General features: G+C 42.6%; 1 protein-coding gene and 1 long non-coding RNA gene across 2 annotated transcripts in view; both read left to right on the top strand.

Moving 5' to 3' along the window:
* Nucleotides 1-6,893, top strand: part of LOC120956662 (protein O-mannosyl-transferase TMTC2) — a 162,083-nt gene extending 155,190 nt beyond the window's left edge. The window contains exons 9-12 of the mRNA XM_040378329.2: nucleotides 3,004-3,144; nucleotides 3,248-3,332; nucleotides 4,549-4,706; nucleotides 4,847-6,893. Of these exons, the coding sequence (XP_040234263.2) occupies nucleotides 3,004-3,144; nucleotides 3,248-3,332; nucleotides 4,549-4,706; nucleotides 4,847-5,023 (561 nt within the window). The 3' untranslated portion in view covers nucleotides 5,024-6,893. The remainder of the gene's footprint in view (nucleotides 1-3,003; nucleotides 3,145-3,247; nucleotides 3,333-4,548; nucleotides 4,707-4,846) is intronic.
* Nucleotides 6,894-14,372: 7,479 nt separating this feature from the next.
* LOC125907449 (uncharacterized) lies at nucleotides 14,373-15,881 on the top strand. Its single transcript, XR_007452657.1, has 2 exons — nucleotides 14,373-15,233; nucleotides 15,378-15,881. It is a non-coding gene; the product is annotated as an uncharacterized LOC125907449 (long non-coding RNA).
* The last annotated feature ends 1,157 nt before the right edge of the window (nucleotides 15,882-17,038 follow it).

Here is a 17,038-nt window from a genome sequence, read left to right as displayed (position 1 = left end):
CTGTCCCTTGCACTTCCGAGTGCATTCCGTAAGCAGTTCACAGAAAACAGCCCTTAAACGTGCCGATGCTTCTTCACTGCTTTTAAGCATAAATGACATAAAAGAGAAAGCACAAATTTACAGCCGATCGTTTGAAAATTGTGCCTCTCGGTGGCACATCCGGTGGCACGAAAAAGAGAACGACATGAAAATGGGGAATTCAAGAAAATGCACCCAGTGTCGGAAATAATTGGATAATCATTTCTAATTAGAAGCCTCCCAGTACGGTTGGTGCGCTTCTTAACTGTCAACTTATCTCATTTGCACACTGTCCGCTGCCATTGTACCTGTCTCGCTCGCCATTGTTTTTTTTTATGTTCACACATCTTCCCACTTTCCCCAATGATAATGAGACAATGAGGTCTCTGACTTTCGTCGGCATCCGATGGACCGATATAACTAAAAAAAACGAAAATCTAATTTTCCCTCCAACAACTGGCGCACAACCAACCTTTGCATGGCCAGCAATTTGGTTCACCCATTCGTACTAGTTTCTAGGTCATCATCGGTCAATAGACCTGCGCCGAGCAAAACGAAGCAATTGTGCACTTTTACGATTATGGGTCAACATATTTTTCTGTCCCCAGTTCCTCACCACTTCACCACTCAACACTTTTGTTTCTACTTCTTTTTGCCGTTCTGTATTACTGCTGCATCTGTTTTTTGTAGCTGTTCTGTGGACCGTCGGGTCGAAATTATTGCGCACATAAATGCGTTATTGTAGCACGGTTCAGTGGGTTTGTGTATCTAAATGTCCGGTACGTGTACGCCGTGTACGGACAAGCGAGACGAAATTGCTGCTCTGTTTGCTTGTGAGGTATGTCCGGTATGTCTCGATTGGGACAGCATGATATGATTTCGTCGAACGAATGCGCACCGGATTGGGTGGAATGCAGTGCAGGGCGATGGTTGGGATGGAATAAAATGGGTAATGTAATTTCGTTTCATGGTGTGCCATAACGAAAGCATTATTAACGCTTTATGAAGACTTTACTTTCAGCCAGTTCTAGCATTTCTATCGCAGTGCCATTTCCTTATTGTGTACATTTTATTAAACGCTATTTCATTTCGTCTGGTACTGCTAATAGCATTATTTGACGAAATATTAAGTCAGTTTGCAACTCATTGGAAAGGAAATGAAGGATTCAATAACATTTGTTTAAAGCTGCTAATACAAGCATTGAGGTTCTAAATTTCTAAGGTTTATCTGCTTCTTGCTATAGCGTTTAACTATAAGCACGTTACTATAAATTGAATAAAAAAAACCCACCTACGATCGCGAAAGTCTTCTAGCTTTATCAATTTTAACCTTATTTCATGGCTCTTCATACACATTTCATCGGGATTATAACGCTTAAATGCAAACATACTTATGCATTTATAGATCTGCTTAGCAGTTTAGATGAGCAGCCGCATCGATTACGAACAGAAAATCCATCTACAGAGAAGCACAAAAATCATTTCATCATGTTAGAGCTGGTTTTGATTATATTTAATCAGTATTGTTAAATATTAAAATAAACATTAACGGTTAATTCGATGGCACAGTGGTGTTTTCCTTCAATCCCGATAGAGGACACTATCGCAGTGGAGTCGTGCTGATAGCCGAGCAGTTCCGATAGCATGAACATTCCCGAACGTGGCAAAGATCTTTAGCCATTCTTTCACCGATCCTCGAACCAAGCGACTGGATTTTTAACTACAATAAACTAACGTTGCTTAAAAACGCTTGTGTATCTCACATTCGGGTGAAATAAAGAATTCTGTTGATAACGTCTTAAGAAGTGTTATATCAACAATTTATAAGAAATTTATTTTGTTCTACAACGAATTACGGACACTTTAGAAATTTTTATCATGTAATATTTTTTAACGGACAGATTCAAGTTCATGTTTTAAATTACGGATGTTTTGATTCCTATTCCAGATAGCAATAAAAAAATCGCTTATAATTTTCACATTCACATACACACTACACTGTTTTAGTTTTGATTATCCTTAAAGGTCCGAACATCCAATACTGAGTGAGGTTGTCTTCCTCGACCGACGGTCTTACTGAAAACCGGGTTTGAAAGAGAACAGGTAGTTTTGACAGTTAAAATGAACATTGTTTATGTTTAGCGATGGATGTTGCTGTGGAGTGAATGACAGTTTTGTCAGCATGGTGCACTAATTTCCAATTACTCTTATTAGTAATTAGTTAGAATGATACGCGACAGATACAATCCAAGGACCGCATTTATCATTCGTCGGGGTTTGGATGCTGTTTCTTTTGCACTGGTAGATGCATAGAACCGAAGTACTGCTGTGTGATTCGCTGATCTTCTCCGTACGGCCATCTAGGCATTGAACACATCTATCTAATCGACAGAAAATATTTATTAACCGTGGCTTGAGGTCCTGCTAGAGGTCAGACACATTTTAATTGATTCTAATTCTTCTTCTTCTATAACGTCCTACGCGGACATACCAGCCTACATAGGCTTTCATAACTTAATTTATTACCACGCAGCCGGATAGTCAATCCTTGCTACCAGAGGACGATCCATTCTAGGCTTGAACCCATGAACCCATGACGGGCATGTTATTGAGTCGTTCGAGTTGACGAATGTACAATGGAACCGCCCCTGATTGATTCTAATACTTCATGGGAAGTAGCCAAAATATAAAAAAGGCTATGTCCAAGAAAGGGATATTTAAGTAATTTAATAAAAACATGATGAGATTTTGGAGTTTGGAGCTATTCGTTGAATTTGAATCATAACGGTACCTCAAGATCAACAAAGAATTTTGATTTAAACGAATTATTTAAGGAAACTACCGTACAATGCCTTCTTCACATGTTATTTTCTCATCCGTAACCTGAACTTCTCATCTCATTTGACTCATCTGAAAATACGTATTACAACCACGCTCTCTCCGAACAATGTCCGCTCATTATCGCTCGCTTGTGCACTCCCGCAGGGTATCTACCATCGGCTCGGTGACATCTTCGCCCGCCTCAACCAGTGGAGCGAAGCGGAACGGTTTCAACGGGCAGCCCTCGAAGCCCAGCCGGATCACATTGCTGCCCATCTTTCCTACGGGACGATGCTGGCCCGTAACGTAAGTATCTTACGATTTCCAATCGTATCCCAATTTGCACATGACAATCTGGACACACACACTCACAACTTTACTTTTCATCTCACCCCTCTCCGCACTACAGAGTAGCCGAACGTCCGAGGCGGAGCAGTGGTTCCGGAGGGCATTGCGGCTAGCACCGAACGATGCCAGCGTACACCATCATTACGGTAAGTAAGCGAGCGGTTCACAAGTGCAACCAGCAGCCATATCTCCCCCCCTCCTCCCCCTTTTCGATGATAAGACATACAAATTGTACCCTGCATCGATAAGCACAGCGGGGAAGCGATCAGCAAGCGCCAGCGCCGGAGTAAAAAGTAGTTATTGAAAAGCACAAGCATTGGCAAACGACAATCTGGAAGAAGATTCGTTTTTTTTGTATGTGTGTATACCCCAACGAAGCTTTGATCGTATCTTGACCCGCAAAACTAGAAACCATTACGAGACACGAGACATCTTGGCTCTGTTCTCCCACCTTGGTCTCTGAGGGCTACAGAGCGATAGAAAGGGATGACAAAGCTACCTTGCAAAGAGTTCCTTGAAACGGGTTCGTTGCCATGCACCTTGCCGTTCCCTTGCGAGATTCCCAAAGCGATGCACAAACGTCAACGCCATCATTAGTCACTGTCGAGAGAGAGCGAAACGGGGCACTCGGTACGCTTTTCTTTATTGTTATACACCCCTACTCTCTATCTTCATCACCCCTGCACAACCTGCTTCCAGCTGGGGAGGGTGGAAAAAAGAAAGCTTTGTTCACCCGACTGCAAAACTTCACTAGACTCGGCTGTTGTGAATGTGAGTTTGCATTCTTGTTATGTGTGCTTCCTTTCGCTGTCGCCCACGTCGCACCCTTTTCCACCAACGGTTGGGCGACTAACAATTCAAAAGAAAATCATAACAATCAACCACCCATCATATGTAACAAGCCGGTCGGAAGGATGCTGCTCTGCTGTCTTCCTTCACTGCCAGGCGCCAAGACGCTGCAGGCAAAGTCGTGCATAAGATGACGAGCAAATAAATTGAATAGATTGCGTTGCTCGCAAACCCCGTCTCCAGGATGCTGCAAACGGGATGGGGGCAGGGTCGGGTTGAAAGATTTGAATCAGAAATAAAATATCAAGTATCCAATTAAGGAGCCTGACGGATGCGACCAGATGTCAGTGCTCTCTGGGTGAAAGCTATCATTATGCTTTCGCTTGGAGGAAAGCTTGCGGAAGGTTGTGCAGTTGTGCTCCCTTGACTGTGGCTTATCTTTGCTAAAGTGCAACTGGCTTGCCAGATAGATACACACTTGGGAGTTTCCTTTAGCTTTATTTCAATGTTTTTTTTTTTTAAAGTTGTACACTCATTCTTTACTTTCTTCTCATATTCCCCCTATTCCTTTAGCTGAGTTTCTCTCCTCCCAGCGCCGAACGGAGGAAGCGTTCCAGTACCGGGTCAAAGCGGCTGAACTGGCCCCGGAAGACTACGCCCTGGTGATGGCGGCCGCATCAAGCCTACGGTTGCTGGACCGCAAACTCGAAGCCGAACGATGGTACAGGCAGGTAAGCAGCCCACTCACAATAGCCCCCGATCCGGCTCAATCCCAACGCAGCGCGCTGATGAATAATGATTAAATCATTATTAACCGCTTCTTCTTCCTTTTCTTCTTCTTTTCCCGCCACTCTTTTTTTTTTTTGGGCAGGCTGTGAAGCTACGACCGCAGGAGGCCCGAGCCCACACCAACCTGGGAGCAATTTTGCACCTGCTCGGGCGCACGCAGGAAGCGGCCAACAGCTACCGGGAAGCGCTGCGCCTGCAGCCGGACGATCTGACCACACTGTCGAACCTGGCCAAGCTCGGCGTGCCAGCCATCTCATGAAAAGCGAACCACCACCGCCGGGCGGGAAGTGTCCGGAAGCCCGGAAGTTGATTGCTGCCGCCCGGCACGGGACGGACCGGTACCGGGGGCGGTGCGTGTTGAAGCAAAGCACCGCGAAACGACCGGATGCACCGGGAAATATGCTCGCTGGGAATTGATCGGACAAAACGTTGTTGTACAGAACGAGAAAGAAAGACAGGACGTGTGTGTGTGTGTGTGCACACGGGTGCGTGTGTAGAGTAACAATAAAAAGAGAGGAATTTATGAAACCAGACAGGAAAGAGGACAAAAAGTATATAGCTAAAAATTGATTGTAAATAACAAACAAACAAAAAGGGAAAACAAAATGAAACGGACTGGTGTGTTGAGAGTTTTTGGGAAAGGATTTGTTGCAAACGCAGGTGTACGCTACGTAGGGAAAACTAAAACATGCGTAGGTTAGTTAGAGAACAAAATCGATTGAATAGTTTGATAAAGGACGGGTACGCGTACTAGGAAAATGAAAAGAGCATTAGATTCAATTGTGTTGGAACTTTGTTGAAAGTATATCTGAAAAAAAAAGAAAACCAAAACCAAACAAAGCCTAAAAATGAACGGAAAGGAAATGATTTTGTTAGTTGAGCTGAAACATGCTGAGAAACCGAGAGTTTGACAACGATTTATTACTGTTTAGTTTCTCTACCATCGAAGGGATTGATGCGAAGTGCTGTGCTATGAACGGTGGCTACGGTTAGTGTTGCCCTTTAATTCCATCACACTTGGCTGGGGTCTCTGCAGCGCCCGCTTATCATACCTATATTGTACATACAAAGTTTATAAACAAAACAAACAAACAGAAAGCATAGTGCTGTATATAATTGATAATCAGACAACAGGCGCAGAAAAACGAAACAGAATGTGTGCAGTTGTTGGCCGACCAACAATGTGCAAACAACGCGGACACTACGGATGCAACACAAGGGATACAAATATTATCATAAAATCACACACTAGTAATAAAGGCAGCAACTTCCCCCTTCCTCAAACAAACCATTCCATCGAAAGCCACACTTGTTCAGAGCGGGAGAGAGGCAGAAGTGACGAGAGGGAGAGAACGGTACAGTGTTGAGGAAATGCATACCAACTTGCATAAAGTAGAAATGGAACTGTAATTAAAGCTCGTTTTACTATTCGGCCCCCTTCTGGCACTTAGGGCGGTTAACAATAGCAATTAATCGCTCTTTTTCGTGCACTCTTTCCCTCTCTCGCTCTCCTTCATATTCTCTCCCTCTCAATAGGTGTCAATCAGGCGTTATCGCTCGAACAAACATTGCCATTCTGTTGAAATTGTACAACCGAAATCACACTTCACCAGCACACGGCCGCAAACAAACGATAAAATCGTTTCATTATCATTACTGCGTTCAATCATCAGACGGTGAAAAGAATACTCATTACAATACATTACATACTGAAACGAACCCTGTAGAAAAGAGACAGAGTATGTATTCGTGTGTGTGAAGAGCAGGGATGAGATGAAGCTTTTTGTTCTGTTTTTGCTGATAATGAAATCGAAATGCAAACAAACGAAACCGTGCTGGACGTACGCTCCCAAGCTCTTCATTGCATCGAATCGTTGTTAATAGGAAACACTCACACCCGACGCAACACACACACACACCGAAAGCGGTGAGAGTGCAATCAGTGTTGTTGCTGTTGCGGAAACAATAAAATCCTCAAAAACAATAAACCAAGTGGTGCAAAGTAAAACTCGAATGCAAAAATAAACATACCCATCTTCTTCTCACTCCCGCACCAGAAATCCGCACCAGGCAACCTCCCCCAGAAGAGTATACAATATACATTGACTACATGGGTTTACAAAACGGAACCTACAAAAAATAGGTGCATACAGTGGCAAAAGCAAAGAACAGGTTTAGTTGCAAGTTCCCCGGGGCAAACGAAAAACAAAACCAGACCAGAAATGGCAACCAGCTGTACAGTACGGGCACGCTCCGGTACTGCGAACATACATTTATGAATAAAATGCAAATTTATTAATGAAAATATGTGTAGCTTTTGTCGCGTTTAGCTACGGTACCGTCAAAGGGTAAGTAAAGGTTCGACCTCCATTCCGTTTTTCACACGTCTTTCATCAACGCCCCAAGATAACCTTTCTGATGGGGCGTTTTGATTTTCCAATGCTTTGGCAAAACTTTCCCGCTTAGCAAGTAGACACACTTGAACGCCCATTTGAACCCAAAATCTCGCACAAGTGTTGGTGCGTAACGGTTGCGGAAGTACAAGCCACCTGGCGTCTCCACCAGCGCTTAGCGTCACCAGGCGTCTCCACCGAGGCTAAACGGCACCAGGCGCCTCCATCCTGAGCGAGTGCACACGTGTACGCTAATGACTCTTCCGAACTTACATCCACCCCTGCTGTACGCAACGGTCCAATATAAAGTCGCCCTCCGCAGTGAAAAAGCGGCAACATCTGGGTACGTTCCTCAAGCTGGGCAAATTAACTTACCAATCTCAGTGTTGCCGCTCGCAAACTCGATAGAATGGGGGCAAAACTGAATTATTCATACGTCATGAGGCTGCCACCTTTCTGCTGCTAATTATATTATCGAACGAAGATGGGGAACCTTCCCTAAAGATTCGTTATTAAAGGCGCTTTTCGCACAAACTCGTACGCTTCGAATGTGCACCTTTGCCGCTTTCGGTAAAATTTAACTGCACAGCAGCTCGAAAGGGGCCCGTTCGTCATACCCGATCATAAACTGTCACTCTTAACGTTGTATGTACAGCCCAGGGTTGCTTTCTCAAACCCTACTCCAATGTAATATCCTGTTTCCTATCGATACACACCATGAACCCACACTTTCCAATTAAGGTTTCACGGTGTACCCAGCTACAAAACCAATCACTTCAGCAGCAGGAACGACGAGAGACTGCGGTGTTGGGCCCGTACCATCGACCGTTGAGATTAGAATATTTTTCATGCCTTTATTGCCACCCGGGGAAATCATCCATCTAACCGAGCGCCGGAAGCATTCCTCCCGGTGCCAAAATCCTCGGGACACCTCACCGAAAAACTCACAAATGGTAGTAATCATCATAAACGCGACGGCAACCTTTTCGGATAATGGAATGGGTGCGAGAGACTGTGGGACAAACTTACAGGGAGCCATGGCAAGAAGATCGAAAGGTAAATAAATAGCGGAGATATCGCCAAGGCACACATTTACGTGTGCGCCAATCGAATTCGAGGCGAGAAATGAGAACAGTACAGTGGTTGATGAAGCAATACACCGTCCGTATGATTTGGTAATGGTGGTAGTATGTAAAATGTTGTGTAACATGATAGTTCCCATTCAAAATTGAATTGCTGCAAGAGTTCTTTAAAAATAGAATTTTACACTTTGTCATCAATAAGCAATAAGGATGAAAATTAAACTAACAAATCTATTATGTCAAGCAATTTCAATCGATCAAGGCGTCAATTGACTTGCTTATACATTTTACCCAAAAATAACTGATCTTTGACTCATACGAAGAGATATTTTACTAAAACATTGCCCTAAGTGTTGTTAGCTTTTCCCACTGTTCTAATTATCGTTTCGTTACATAACTCAAACCATTAGATTTTTCTGGCTTTTTGCAAAACATCTGCAAATATTACACAACTTCACATCCCTGTGTTTGTGTGCGAGTCTGTAACATAACTTTCTCCCTTCGTAAATATAAATTGTTCACTTCATTGCTTTACCCTGCACAGCCAAGCTTTCCGTACCCAAGCGTGTCAATAATAATAACTCGATTCCGGAACAGTGGCGAAAACTATCCCACCAACCCAGCTCATCGCATTTCTGTTCCCTAGGCTTTGCGTAGTAATCCTGCGATGGTAATAAAATCATCATCCTATCATTCGGTTTTACGATCTATCCTTTTTTTCCCACTACATACAGAGTGGCGTTTACGTTCTCTGAGACATAAAAACAGCTAGTGATAGAATAAATTTATTTTCTCTCTTGCTGTTACTTTTATTCTACCTGGAGCACAACTGTGCCGAGATTTCTTTAAATAGATTTAAAGCCGATTTAAGTATCTAAACAGCGCTGAATCGAATAACTCATAACTCACTTCAAGCTGACGCCAATACATCACTTTCACTGATTTTCCCATTTGCTTCGCCGAACGGCAAACCAGGTGCTGAAGAGCGATAAAGCTTTAAAGTTTGCACAAAGCACCGCACAAAATGCGTTCACTGTAAATAAAAAAAAGGTGACTAAATCATTACACGCTTGCCACACCATCCCCTTTATACAACAACACACACACACACACAGCGAGAACAGAACAGAAGCGTGTAAAGCCACACCAACCGTTTGTCGACCGCAATAAATTTGTATTTGTTTCACTTGCCTCTGACAGGTGGAAATTATCGTCGGATATAAATCGCGCGCCGCGGGTTCACCGTTACACCAGTTGCGGAATATGTTTGCGCAAGGTTTCCCCCGCTGATTTTACGCCCTCAGATTCTTCTTTCGCTGTTTGCTGTTATTAAAGCGTCATTTTGTGCTGCGATTGCGGAGGCTGATGGTTGGTGGTCTGTGGTGGTGAGCGGAAAAAAATGTTACTGCACTTGAGGTTTATTTTTTCACGCTCTACATTTCACGCACTCATTTCACGCAAACAACAATTCCAGCTCCGACTGGTCTCGCGAGAATCATCTTGCGCCTTCCGCGTGTAGCAAGCTTCCGCCTGCGGCCGGTGTGGTGATGGAGAATAAATATAGGTTATAATTTATGGCCACTGCTGCAAACCAAAACACTTTCTCCCACACACACACACACACACTCACAAGCGCACACTCACACTCACCCACTCACTCAACATCTTTCGGGACTGTGTGCGCGATAAAACATTGAAGAAATTGCGGTCGTAATTGTTTGGTCTGGATCCATCGCACAGGTAGGCTGCTTCACTGCGTCCGTGTGATGTTGCAATGTTCACTTGGCCTCCGCCTTATTCAACCACACACACACTCTCTCGTAAGGCCACGAAATAAGCTCAGTCAACATGCGTTTGTGTGGGTTTAAAATTTATTTAAACTTCATAAATAATCGACCACAACCCAGACAAAAAACGAGCGACTGCTGATGACGACAACGACAACGCTATCCACCAGTAGTGTTGGAGGTGTTCACCTCATACAAGGCACAGTCGGTGTTTGCACACCGGTACCGACTTTCCAAAAATACACCTTCACAGCACAGCAAACATTATGTAAAGGATTTATGAATTTTTCCCCGTGATGTTTTCCCCGTGCTGCTTCACGCGCTCGCGACAGCCCTGCATAACGGAGCGCTCCATCGCTCCATTCTTCTTTCGGCCGCTTTTGTTTAATGCGAGAAAACATGCTGCTGGAAAGCGCCTCCGGCCTATGCAATATAATTTCAAACTCGCGTGAAAGTTTCTATTTTTCTTTCGCCTCCCCCTCTGAGCTTTACTCGCTCAATCGTGGGTGGGGTTTGGAAGGTCGTCAAGTTTTTGAAGTTTTGCCCAAGCGAAAGTACATTCTTGAAAATATAGCCCCATTGGGTGGGTGGAATGTTGGCAAGAAGTCAGCAGATGTACGCACCGGCCTGTGACCTTCGAGCAATTATACTGCGCATAGGAATGTTGGCAAAAGAATGAAGATAAATACTTGCGCTTTGTTGCGGGCTTGACAGTGGCAGTGGGGTAATCCGCACGCTTCATCTGACAGACACGGTTAAATGGAAGGGGCTCAGCATTGCTCGTGTCGTCGGACATCGGACAACAGAGCCGCTTTGCTGGTAGCACTTAAGAAAGGTTTGGAGCGTTCGTTCGGTGAAAGTAAATAAAAATGTGACATTGCTTAAACATAATCGTACGAAAATATGTCTCTTTGTTTAGGTTGGATACTTTAATTTCGATTAATTATTTTATTTTTAATCTCTTTATTCTATTCTGAAATGTTACGATTAAATCACATTATTCCAACGCAATCTCGGCATATATCTAGGGTAAGTGTACCAATTGTGACTATAGCAACAATTATGACAATAATGAACAATACTTTCAATCCAAAATAGTCATAATAGACGAACTGAAACTACCATTTTGCTTCGCAGTTCCTCCAGTGACAGAACACGGATATTTGAAACTATCTAGTTAACTTATTTAATGATATTCTAATAGTTATTTATCTGCAGTAAAATTACTATTACTAGATTACACTATCACCCTATAATTTTTGGTGTTAATATCCACAAGTTTAAGCCACATTGGTAGAGATATGACGAATTGCTGGGAACATTATAGCCGTAATTGATACCTTAAGATGCAATTTCTAATGGAAGTTCACTACGATTTCTCTACTACGAATTGCAGAAATTATCTAGTACTTTACAATTTTTCAGGCTTCTAGAAAACGTACAGACTTTTGACATCCAGCCCAACTATTATTTTTACAGGAGTACAACCGGTATCTTGATGGCATGTAATAGTCATTATTGGTGCACTTACCCCAAACAAAATTTGAAGTATTCGATAAAAAAGTACCAAAAACCTTTAAAAAAAGTGTTTAAAACTAAGCACATTGATTGCTGTCTGAAATTAATTTAGTAGCAATTAATATTGACACCAATTATGACTTTGCACATTCAAAATTATGCTTACAATAATTATGCTCTTCAGCCAGCCTGATAATAGAAATATTAAAATAAATCTACATGTATAGCTGCATGTAAATGTTTCCAATGTTTTATAAGATGTATCAAGACAAACTTTTGTTGAAATGATTTTCTTACATTTTTTATTACATGTAAACTAAAGCTTCAGAATTTTCTGAAAATTCTCAAAAACACAAAGGATTATGTCTTAATTTCTTGGAATGATACCCTGTATGCGGACCTGTGCCACCCATTCCAGCAAATTCGAGCTCGTGGTAAACGGACCTTAGACCCAACACGATCTTACGGTGAAATGAAAATTAATTTCCTAAACTAAGCACATTTTTCCACCGAACGCCAAACGCCACCAAACTGAAACTCTGCCAACCCTTACCGAATAGAAAATCCTCCACCAGCACCACCTTCACAGTGAAGAAATTTATTGACAATATTTTTCATAATCCTCGGCACTGCCGTACACGAGCTTAAGCTGCTCAGCCGGAAGGAGTTTGTGTGCACGTAGTCACACTCCTCCCCTAAACCGACACCCCAAAACCCAGCACCTCCAAACAGCGCTTGATTGTGACAACGGATCAAGAAGGAAATCCCCCGCAGAATCGCACACGGGACTGTAAATTGCGGTCAGGACATTAATCGTCATGAGTCGTCGTACAAAACGCGGGGAAAACAATCCCGCCCCATGCACCTTCGCTTCCTTTCACCGCGACAAAAGAAAGGGAAAAGCGGTGTACAACAACAACACACGAAGCAAAAACGAACCAACAAAACCCCTTCAACCTGGCAACACGCTTCACCGTCGACGCGCAAAAGTTAACGCAAAACCCCGCAAAACGCTATCACGGGACGTGAGCGCGCCCGGGGGGGGGGGGGTGGGTTCATAATGCCACCGGATGTGGTAAATGTCTTTTCATTTTACCGTGGTTGGCTTGGCTTTTATTAAAAAACATAACCTGGGTAAGATTTTACTGCGTACTGCGATCCTTCGGGCGAGGGAAATGGGAAAAGGGTACGATGTAAAACCGCATCCATATCGATGCCTGAGATGCCTTTCTTGACCATCTGGCGAACAAGGGAACGGTTAAAGTGGATTATAGTGAGTTGAAAGATATGGCACGGCCAAGATCGGCTACCTGCTACAGGGTGAAGGTACGGCTATGAAGCCGTAAACATTACCAGCTAACGGTTTTCAATATATTTTAATTTAAAATTGCACCAACGTGAGTGGGAAACAGCGCATTACTAGCGGGACAAGCAGCAATGAGATGGAAAGCAGGGACATCGATAGGGGACCGGTTTGTTATACGAGTTTAATACGGCGGAAGCATAAAAATGAAATGGTTAGGGCAACAGGTGAGCCAAGCTCTGTAAGAAATGATACTTTCTCCACTCAATAACCTAAGCCTTGCATAATGGCCATTTACATTGAATGCTTTATTGCTAGAACTTTAATTGTACAGCAAACAGCAACTGCTTGTATTAAAATTTACTGTAATACTTTTTTTCCAATCCGTTCTGGTTTGCTTGATAAAAGTAGATGCTTGGAAACTGTTCACTACAATTTACATTGGACTCTTCTTTCACTGGTGCTCGAATGAAAAGCATTACATTTTTTTGGTTTTTGCCGCAAAAAAAGCAAGCATTTTGCACAAACAGCATCGTCAACGGGAAATTCATCACTTAATGGATGGTAAAGCTCTGCAAAGCGTGCTCACAAACACACTTACTTGCACACAAACGCACACACACAGCTTGTGGAACATTTTCCGAATTAATCTTCAAAACAGCGACAACCTCCCGCCAAGCCGGTACGTGCGTCACAATGCATCACAGCCCCGACCGTTGCGAGAGGGCAACGTTCTTCGCGGCTGGTAAACAAGCCAGTTTTGCGCCTCTTTGCGGACTCGATGTTCTTCTAAAGGCACGAAGGCAACACGGTGGGAAGCAACGTAAAGCTGTTTAGTTGTCAAGAAGGGGGAGAGGTTTCGCAAAACAACGTGCTGAACAATATTTTTCACTTCCACAGCATCGCTGCAGCGTTGTTGTGAAAGGTAAAGTGCAGGAAAGTGCCGACCGGCAGCAAGTACCGGTGGATGAAACATAAATCGGTGGCAAATGAAATTTACTTCCCTTTTTCCTTCGCTACCCTTTCACATTTCCCACCCACCCTTTGAATGGCTCTGGAGAATAGATGCTAGAACCATGACGGTTGGTCTTACTTTTAGTGCTGTATCATTGGATACCTTACGGGGAGCGCAAATGGAAGGCTACTTGCTCCCGGCGTTGCTCAGTGCGCTCCATTTTCCAATCTGTGCACTGTGCTTGTTTGCAGTATTTAAGCATTTACAATGAGCTGCTGCTCCCGGAAAGAGGTTGGAAAGAATGGTATTTTCCGACGTACAGTGTGGGGAATGTATTTAAGTGTGCGATTATGATACTAGAAAAAGGCCACGTCAATTCCATATTTTGTTTTGATTTTTTTTTTCAATCCGTTGCATCCGTAATAGTCCGTTTCAAAATTTAATAGGTAACTTTGCACGGCACAATTATTTGACGGCGAACCTTTCCCCTTCCAACATCAAAAATGGAATTCGCGAATGCTTTTGCGTTTCCCTGCCACGATTCTTTCGTGGATTCTGATCGCGCAAATCCCTACGTTGTGTTATATTTTTAAGAAAACCAGAACACGCTTTCACAATTTTACATACTTTATTTAACGCGCGCTGTCGAGAGCCGTTTCTCCTTCGTGGTCGGTTACAAGAACGAATATCATTATGACAGCTTATTCCCGCGATCTAATTCCCTACCAATACACACAAAAACAGCACCTGTCAATCGTTTCGTTTATCGGTGAAACGCATATGCAAATAACGCAATTGAAATATTTCACTCGGAACTAGGCATGGGCAAAACGATTCTTTTCACCGAACGCGAACGAACTAGTTCGCTCACCAAAAAGAACCGAACGTGAACGACGATTCTTTCGTTCTTTTTTTCATGGGGTTTTTATTCACAAAGAACATTCGTTATTTTTTTCATTTACCCACCATAGACGCATACTGTAGCCAAAGAAGTACTCATTCTGCGGTTGAAACCAATCATTTAAAAACATTAAATAAATCAGCCCATCTGCTGTCTGGTCAACACAATCTATCGCAAAACCGACCAAAAACTAGCATGTAAAAAACTAATACGAGCAAAAATGTCTCCAGCATATATTGTACCCTATGTCTTATACACACTCAAGGATTCTATAAAAAAAACTACTTAAACATGGATAAACATGATGAGCGCAATCAATTCAGTTCAGTTCATTCGCGAACAATGACTAATGCGTTTGAACGGGCTCGATCTATTGAATTGTATAGGTATAATTTACACACCAACAGAACACAGATCGAACACCAGTTCGAACGCGTTCGATGAATTCAGTTGTGTAGGTACGATTTCCACACCAACAGAACACAGATCGAACACCAGTTCGAACGCGTTCGATGAATTCAGTTGTGTAGGTACGATTTATACACCAACAGAACACAAATCGAACACCAGTTCGAACGCGTTCGATGAATTCAGTTGTGTAGGTACGATTTATACACCAACAGAACACAAATCGAACACCAGTTCGAACGCGTTCGATGAATTCAGTTGTGTAGGTACGATTTACATACCAACAGAACACAGATCGAACACTAACCGATCAGATCGAACGCGTTCGATGAATTCAGTTGTGTAGGTACGATTTCCACACCAACAGAACACAGATCGAACACCAGTTCGAACGCGTTCGATGAATTCAGTTGTGTAGGTACGATTTATACACCAACAGAACACAAATCGAACACCAGTTCGAACGCGTTCGATGAATTCAGTTGTGTAGGTACGATTTACACACCAACAGAACACAGATCGAAAACCAGTTCGAACGCGTTCGATAAATTCAGTCGTATAGATACGATTTCCACACCAACAGCACACGTATCGAACACTGCTGGACAAATTCGACGGCGTTCGAGGAATTGAGTTGTATGGGTACGATTTCAACACCAACAGGGTACATTTTGATCTCTGACGACCCGTTCGCACGGTGCGAGAAAGAGCGAGAAAGCAATATGATTTTGCACGTTTCATTACCACATTTATGTGTGCCGTCAAACACTGACGGAACGTTCGAACGCGTTCGGTGTAGTCAGTTTCTTCCAAAAGTCCTGGTCGTTCTTTTTGTTAAGAATCTCGTTCGTTCGTTCACTTTACCGAACTGTTCGAACGGTGCGATTCTCGTTCATTTTACACATGCCTACTCGGAACTATGGGCATTTAAAAAACATGAAACGTAAACAGATTCAAAAATAGAGATTTAAGGAAAGAATACACATTTCAGGGTTTCCCACGATTTATTGGTTGGTTCTCACAATTGTTTAAACTCCGAAAATAAGTTTAAATACCGAATATACAATTTTCTTTGCATCTGTCAAGAGATTACAAGCAAATATTTGTGTCATTCCTAAAACCGATGGCAAACATTGTTCGAAAAAGATTCGCTGAACTCTGCTCGATTTTCCGTTGCCATAGAGAACGGTGCTTTTAATTTTCAAGCAGAAATTACTCCGTCGAAACATGGCTAATGACATTTTTGTCGAATAGTAACTACTCTTACAGGGTTTTCGAGGATTATATAGACTTGTTCATCGAGTTGTAGATTCGTTCAGGCATATAATAGACTCTTTCAGCGCGATATAGAATTGTTCGGAAGTAGGTGTAGACATGTTCGGTTATACTGTAGAGCTGTCACTTTCGTACCCCTTGGACTGCAAGTTGGATCATTCTCATCAGAAGGTAAACAAACGGTTTTCGAAAAAATATGCTTTTTTCAACTACTTTATGCATTAAACAGCTTGGAGAATGATTATTAGCTACTTTTAGGACTTTTAAGAATGAAAAATTGAACCCTGCGGCACAGTGTGTAAACAAAACAAATGACAGCACTACAGAATCGCTGAACATGTCAACGCCTACTTCCGAACAATTCTATATCTCGCTGAAAGAGTCTATTATATGCCTGAACGAATCTACAACTCGCTGAACAAGTCTATATAATCCTCGAAAACCCTGTATGTCCAAATAGGTTCACACAGCCTAACGAAGCCATTAAAATGGGCTTCAACTAAATCTTATTTGGCTTATATTAATTTTAAAATAGCAAAAAAACTGTAAATAGCATAAATTTGGATACTTTTTCCTTAGAAAAAAACTTCCAGGAGACATCATTGGAATGAAATGATTTTCTTTAGTACAGACATAACACAAAACGCTTGCT

This window comes from Anopheles coluzzii, chromosome 3 (genome assembly GCF_943734685.1).
Source record: "Anopheles coluzzii chromosome 3, AcolN3, whole genome shotgun sequence".
Classification (NCBI taxonomy): Eukaryota; Metazoa; Arthropoda; class Insecta; order Diptera; family Culicidae; genus Anopheles; species Anopheles coluzzii.
This window is presented reverse-complemented; position numbering and strand designations above follow the sequence as displayed.